The sequence below is a fragment of the Sardina pilchardus genome, chromosome 22 (genome assembly GCF_963854185.1).
Source record: "Sardina pilchardus chromosome 22, fSarPil1.1, whole genome shotgun sequence".
NCBI classification, from domain to species: Eukaryota; Metazoa; Chordata; class Actinopteri; order Clupeiformes; family Clupeidae; genus Sardina; species Sardina pilchardus.
In genome coordinates this window covers 5,461,352-5,468,520 of record NC_085015.1, presented here as the reverse complement: position 1 = coordinate 5,468,520, position 7,169 = coordinate 5,461,352, and the positions used below count along the sequence as shown (strand labels likewise).

At 46.1% G+C, this 7,169-nt stretch overlaps 1 protein-coding gene across 1 annotated transcript in view; it reads left to right on the top strand.

Annotated features, from left to right (window-relative positions):
* The first annotated feature begins 1,881 nt into the window (after positions 1 to 1,881).
* Positions 1,882 to 7,169, top strand: part of rhobtb1 (Rho related BTB domain containing 1) — a 22,279-nt gene continuing 16,991 nt past the window's right edge. The window contains 3 exon segments of the mRNA XM_062526916.1: positions 1,882 to 2,121; positions 4,925 to 5,118; positions 6,346 to 6,449. Coding sequence (XP_062382900.1) covers positions 4,939 to 5,118; positions 6,346 to 6,449 — 284 coding nt within the window. The 5' untranslated portion in view covers positions 1,882 to 2,121; positions 4,925 to 4,938.

Here is a 7,169-nt window from a genome sequence, read left to right as displayed (position 1 = left end):
TTGTGTGTGTGTGTGTGTGTGTGTGTGTGAGAGAGAGATATTTACATAAAGAATAAATGTTAAATGTTCTGCATTAGCAATGCAATCATATTTGTCATGCTAATAAAGCACACTTGAACTTGAACTTGAGAGAGAGAGAGAGAGAGAGAGAGAGAGAGAGAAAGAGAGAGAGAGACTGGCTTTGGCAACACTCACTGTTTTTTAGATGTATAGTTTACATTGACTGTAACTTTGAATTTGAGAGGATAGGGCTGATGATTAAGTGAGTGAGAGAGAGAGAGAGAGAGAGGGGTTGGGGGGAGGGGTATTTCGCGTAAATAGACCTACAGAACCCCAACTAAGTTAGTGCAGTGCAGTGCAGTGCAGTGCAGTGCATGCAAAGTCATCCCGATCTTTTGCTAAACACATGAGTCACTTTTAAATCCCCAGCCATGGGCCTGATTGGCCTCACGGAGCTCACTCTCACCTTCGCCTCCCCAAGGTAGCTAATAGTGCCTGCATCATGTCACACGCACGTAAACACCAATCTCCTTTAAGACTTGCCAGTGCAAAGGGAGGAGGAATAATCTTGTTTACGTGCCACACCGACTTCATATTCATTCGGCCTCGGGCCGTCAGACTGACAAACAAAGGGATCAACGCAGCCCTGGGTGATAAATAGAACTCCTCTTCTCATGCGGGATTCGCGCAAAGCCGCGAGCTTCTAGGCTTCAGAGACTGGTGAAGGAGGCCTTGGAGATCTGAGCGCGTCAAGGCTCTCCAGTCATGCAGCCCCCCCCTCCCCCCCCCCACACACAGTCACACATAGTCACACATACACACACGGAGGGGGGAGAAACACACGTCGCCTCCATTCATTCATTCATAATTCCAGCCGCGCCTCCGGTATAGAGCCTGAAGTCTTCGTCCCTCTATGACAGCTGCCCTCCGGCTGAGAGGAGGCGCGCTCTGCTCTGCTTTGCTCTGCGCCGCTCCTCGGCCCGTGCACCGGATTCTAGTCTACACCGACACCGCTGGCCGGGGCTCAGATCATACAGATCCAAGTGCAGCTCAAACAGTGCCCCGTAGCCTAATTCCTTTGCTATGGGTTATTTCCCCTTGTCCATTCGCCCCTTTGATAATGTGCCCAGCCAGAGTCACCACACAGACACTGCAAGTGGTGTAGATCCCACTTTTGGCTGTTCCTATCTTGACAGCATGAAAGAACTCCTCCCCGGTGTGTTATGATATAATGACCGCTGACCAGAGCTGACCTTTATGCAAGCATATTATTTTATTTAATCAAGGCGAGCTAATTAGCACCTGCCGTGAGAGGTAAGGAAGGGTCGCACTTGACTTCTCCTGCTTCTCAGACTTGACCCCACGCTTATGTAATTTTGGAGTGTTATCAGGAAGGTGATTGCAGAGTTGTCCTATTTAACTCGATGGATTTGCAAACAGACGGTCGTGTGAAGAGGCCGTGGCAAATTAAGAAGCGAGGACTGACAGGTTATTATCCGTTATTATCGCTGTGGCGGCGGGTAGAGTGGGTGATTGTTAAACTGTCCGAGTCACGTATGTGGGATAGGCTGCTTTACTTTGTGCCCACTATAGCAGCAGCACGCGCATAAATCACTCTTGTAAATCACTCTCCGTTTCTCGGTGTGTGTGTGTGTGTGAGGAGACTGTCAAGAAAGCAGCGGCGGGTATTGGGTACACGCATCCCAGGTTTCTGAGACCCGTCTGAAGCACCTTGTTTTCCTGAATGAAATCGTACGCCCGCTATAAATAGAACAGGGTCGTTGACGTCACAATGGAAGCTGCAACCACGTCGGTGCCGTGTGGCTGCAGACGCTTCACTCGAAGAGCTTTCGAATGGAGAAGGGCATGGTGACGGCCGCTCGAACGACCGAGCAAACTAGACATCCAGTGTTATTGCGATAGTAAGGGAAAGAGGAAGGATTAACTTTTTGGACAGATTGGGATATAATGCCGGTTACGAAATGATCTTGCAGCATTTCAAACCTAGCTAGCACCGACCGATTTTATTGCTAGCCAGCTGCAGTAATTCTAACGTTACTCCTTGAAGTCTTGACTTCACTTTGGGTTGACAAGAACAAAAACACACAATCCCAAGCAACGGTAGGTGCTTTTGTTCAGATAAATTATTACCACCCTTGAAACAGAACAAAGACCGGGTGGTGCCCTCGTGTAATTCAATTACCTTTGTTGTTTCAAAGCAGCTGCCCAGTTATTTTGTAGTTGTGTCATAATTGTATAATGACTGCTCCAATGGCAAACAGCAGTCTGTGCGTAACTGTCCCATGCATATTTTTTTTTATTGCCCATTGTTGTCGGCTGAATTACAGCGGTCTGAATTTATTCAGCCGCCAGAGTTGAAAAGGAAAGCCTTGTTAAACTCGCTGTTCCATACTTGCGAATGTATTAAACCCATTATGATCAAAAGATGCATAGAGCAAGTTCACTTTTATGTAGGTTATCACCACTATAGTGAATCTTGACAGACTGGACGCGCCCTCACTGAAGTGACCCAACTACCACAATGAGAAAATCTGTAGACATAGGCTAGACACAGTGTGATCATTGTCATTAATAATAAATTATTATGTAAGTTTTCAATTATTTGATGTGGAACGTTTTTTTAATGTCCTTCCCAAGTATTGTGTTGCCTAATCTTACACGAGTAGGCTATTCAAGACTGTAACTCCTGACAACGATGCAGTTTTGAGTTTGAGCGTTTGTTAGAGGCAGTCACGGGTGCGTCCATTCACGTTATAGTTTCAAGGGAACGTGCTAGTTCCCGTGCAACCTTCTTCATCAATCGAATTACTGTCTGACGGCGGATGATGTCAGCTAAGCCAGACGTATTTTTGTTGTTGTTGTTGTCGTCGTTGTTGTTGCAGTTGCCTGTTGCCCCCACACCTTTTAATTTGATGCTGTCCAGGCAATTACCACAGAGAGGAAAAGTTTTCCCCTTTCCTCAGAAATGACAGTCGTCTTCTGCCTTATGAGCCAGGAAGTGGCCTGGTCATTATAGGTGTCGCCAGGGCTCACTCTACATGGCACTGTGTTGGATTTGAGCAAAACCATCTGTGAATAGAAAACTGGGGCACAGCAGAGTTGTGCTGTCATTCACCAGACATCTTTTTTCCTGTCTTGGTCCTGCTGCTCCTCTTGCTCTTTTCTCTCTTCCTCCCTTTCTCTATCTCTCTCTCTCTCTCACACACACACACACACACACTTGCTTTCTCCCTCTCTCTCACACACTCTTACACCCTTACTGTCTCTCACTCTGTTACTCTCTCTCTCTCTCCCACTACCACATTCTCTCACTCTATCTCACTGTCTCTCTCTCACACTATCACTCTCTCACTCTCTCTCTGTCTCTCCGTCACACTCTCTCCCTCTCTCTCTCTCTCTCTCTCTCTCTCTCTCTATGATTGTGCGGTGACTGACTCTCTTGGATAAAGGGCAGCATCAATAATTTGATATGCTGGCATGTAATCAGATATGTCGTTCACTTACAGTAACAACGGGCCCTAATGCCTGTTCATTAATAACTCTCCGACGGATCAAGGTTATTCCGGCGGACCGGCCCGGGCCCCGCCACGCTGCCGATGCCGTTGATAGAGTGGCGGGGCACGCTTGTCAATTGACAAAATTACATTTCTGCCCGTGCCCCTCCAGGGGGCGTAGCGCTGACGTCAAGAGGCAGGATAGGTGGGGTGCGTGCGCTCGGCTCCGGTGATGGCCTGCTACTGAAAAGATGTGTTCATATTGAATGAGAGACTGATGCCGTTTTAATGAAGGCACACGCTTTACATAAGTGTAGCAACAGTGTAATATATGCAGGTGTTATTGCACTCTTTACAAAAAGGGTTCTTGCGGTGCTATGTAGCCTAGAACCATGCAGGCTTTAAAGAACACTTAGGGGTTCCTTGAGCCATTCAAAATGCTTTAAAGAACCATTTAGGGGTGCCATGTCTGAAGCATGCATTTCGGTTCTATATTGCACCTTTTCTTTCTAAGAGTGCATGTCTGCAAAAATAATGTGGTTGTAGCTTAACTTCCATGTGCAAGTTTTGAGGAAGCATTCTGATGTTATGTTCCATGGTATTCTCGGCTATTTCTAGTTCTATGGAAATGAAGGATTATTGCTGTCAAAAGTACAGTCTTCACATACGGCTCTATTTGTGTGCAAATACTGTACATGCAAGTGAACGGAAAACATACTGCTAGTGGTTCACATGTTACTTTCTGCATGTGAACATAATCATGACAGTCCCAACCATTTTCATTTGTGTATCATATCATGTCTGCAAATAAACTAGTTGTGCTTTCCATGTACTAAAAGCATGAAACACTGTTTGTGTGCAAGTACATGCAGGTCACAGAAAACATGCTGCTATTGGTTCACATCTAACTTTTTTCCCCTTAATTGGTCATAACAACAGTAGGCTGTTGTTGAGCATAAGCATGACCATCCTAGCTGTCATTTGTGTATCATGCCTGCAAATGAACTGGTTGTGCTTTGAACTACAGGCAAGAAGCTCTCTGGTTACGGTCACTTGAGTATTGAGGGCAGCATGGAAACTACTACAAGGGTTAAACATAACTAGAGGGTTAAATGTTTAGCTTAGTTTGATTTTGCTGTGATGTACCTGATACTTTAAGGCATTTAATTGTACAGTATTTTCTTGCCTTTATTAATAGATAATGATAATCCTAATAATAAAGAAATAATAGAAGTCTTTATAGTCCACTACTGTGGAAATTCACCTTTGGTCCCACTACATATAGCACTCACAACACAAGCAAGACTACACAGCAGGTACAGTAGAACATGAAGAAAACACAAAGACTACACACACCAGAAGCATTGTGTCGTGTGTCCCCATGTGACTCTCTGACTCTCTGGTGGCAGGCTGGGCGTGTACGATGGATTACGAGCGGCCGAACGTAGAGACCATCAAGTGTGTCGTGGTGGGGGACAATGCCGTGGGGAAGACGCGGCTCATCTGTGCCCGCGCCTGCAACACCACGCTGACCCAGTACCAGCTGCTGGCCACCCACGTGCCCACCGTCTGGGCCATCGACCAGTACCGCGTGTGCCAGGAGGTAAGACCCACTCGGTCACTGTGGGGCAGCCGTGGCCTACTGATTAGGGCTTCGAGCTTGTAACCAGAGGGTTGCCGGTTCGATCCTTGACCAGTCCATGGCTGAAGTGCCCTTGAGCAAGGCACCCAACCCCTCACTGCTCCCTGAGCGCCGCTGTTGAGCTTACCTTTTTAAATTGTCTCTCCTTTTGTTTTATTTGAACCCCTACAGTCTTTGTCTGTACACTGAGCCCATTTCATTTTCTGTACTTTTTTTGCACTTTACTGTGAAGCGCTTTGGTGCGGCTCAGCCGTCTGTAACCGTGCTATAGAAATAACTTGACTCGACTTTTGACTTTGGCTGTTGCTGTGTGCTTGTGCAGTGATGTGGACTTATGCAGCACAGTTTAGATACAGTATATACCGTAGATAATTTCCCCAACTGTTAGCCACGGCTTGTACATTGATTTGGCTAAATTTCTTCAGCTATAGTATGAGGCTGATAGATGGGGGCAGTTACACCACTCTGTTGCTGTGTGCACTGAAAAAAAAAGAATCGCTGGATTTGCTTGATGTTATCATGTACAGCGGTGGCGCAGCTCCTCAAATTCTGATGTGGCCAAAGTGTCGAATAGAATCAATCGATGAATCGGTCAATGAATCAGTCAATACATCAATAAGAAAACTGTCCTCTGTTGCCTTGTTTTATCTGCTTCACTGACAGAGGATGCAGTGCATTGACAATGCAGACAGCTGTATAGAACTCAGTGAACTGCTAGTCTATAACACTGGACATTAGCATGCTTTTTGAGAGCGAGCCTTTTTATTTGGACTGTACCAACACTTGCTCTGGACTCTTATGAAAGTCGAAGGGCACTGAAATGTCATGCATCCATATGCAACGAGAAACTGAATTGGTAGGATCTGCTCTCTCTAAATGTGCTCCGCATTGTAATGGCTTCTGCTGTGGCCCGTGCCAGACTTCTCCAGCTGGCTTCATGAAAATTGAGCTGGTAGTTTTTAAGCCACCAGACAAACCCCAGCGAAAACATGACCTGCTTGGCAGAGACATCCGCTTTTCTTGTTAGAGCTAAGTGTGCTGGTCTGTTTGAAAACAGACTGGATTCTTAATCAGAGAAAAGTTTTCCCGCATGCTTGTTTGGGTCGGACGGCCATCTTTTGTTTTTATCTGCGGTTGACCTCTGACCCCCCAGGCCTATACTTGACCCTTGACCCTTTACCCCTCCAGGTGTTGGAGCGGTCCAGAGATGTGGTGGACGAGGTGAGCGTGTCCCTGCGACTGTGGGACACGTTTGGAGACCACCACAAAGACAGACGATTCGCCTACGGCAGGTAAGCGCCACTTTTCATCACGCATCGCTAATTTGTCGAGTAGCTCATGCCATGGCGATCGATGAAAACGGTTTGTTCGTGGCGAGACTAATGGCCCACATGCGAAGTCTGTAGGACTCGTCTCGGAGAGGTGGATAGTGAGAGAACAAGAGCAATCCAGAGGGGGGTGAGGTAGATGTAAAGAGGGAAAAAAAGAAAAAAGAAGAAAGAAGGTTAGAAGTATTTAGAAAGTCATAAGGAATGAAAGGAAAAGTAAAGAAGAAATGCAGAAAAATTGTAATGGAGAGAAAGACAGTAAGAAATATGCAGAAAAAAAAATAAAAAAAGAAAGACAGAAAATGAAGAAAAGGAGAGAAATAGACATAAGGATATGGCAGACCTGAAGCCACTGTGGTGTATCAATAGAGTCTGCAGCTTAATTACTGTAAGAATGAATCTGAAGCGCTGGTGGACAGGGTGCAATTGAATTTGTTGGCCCATGGATATCATGGCCGTGTGTGTGTGGAATGGAAAATCTGAAAGCGTCAGTGAGCTAAGTGTCTACAAGGACCAGCACTGACATCACCGCCTCACAGCAGAGAGAGCTGTGTCATGTCAAGTGTGCAAAGATCACTGCTCAGCATCATTAGCTCAATTCTGTTGTGGCAACTGTTTGTCATAGCAACTGTTGTTACGAATAGAGACGTGTTTTGCTCCATTCATGAACGGGGCAGCATCTTC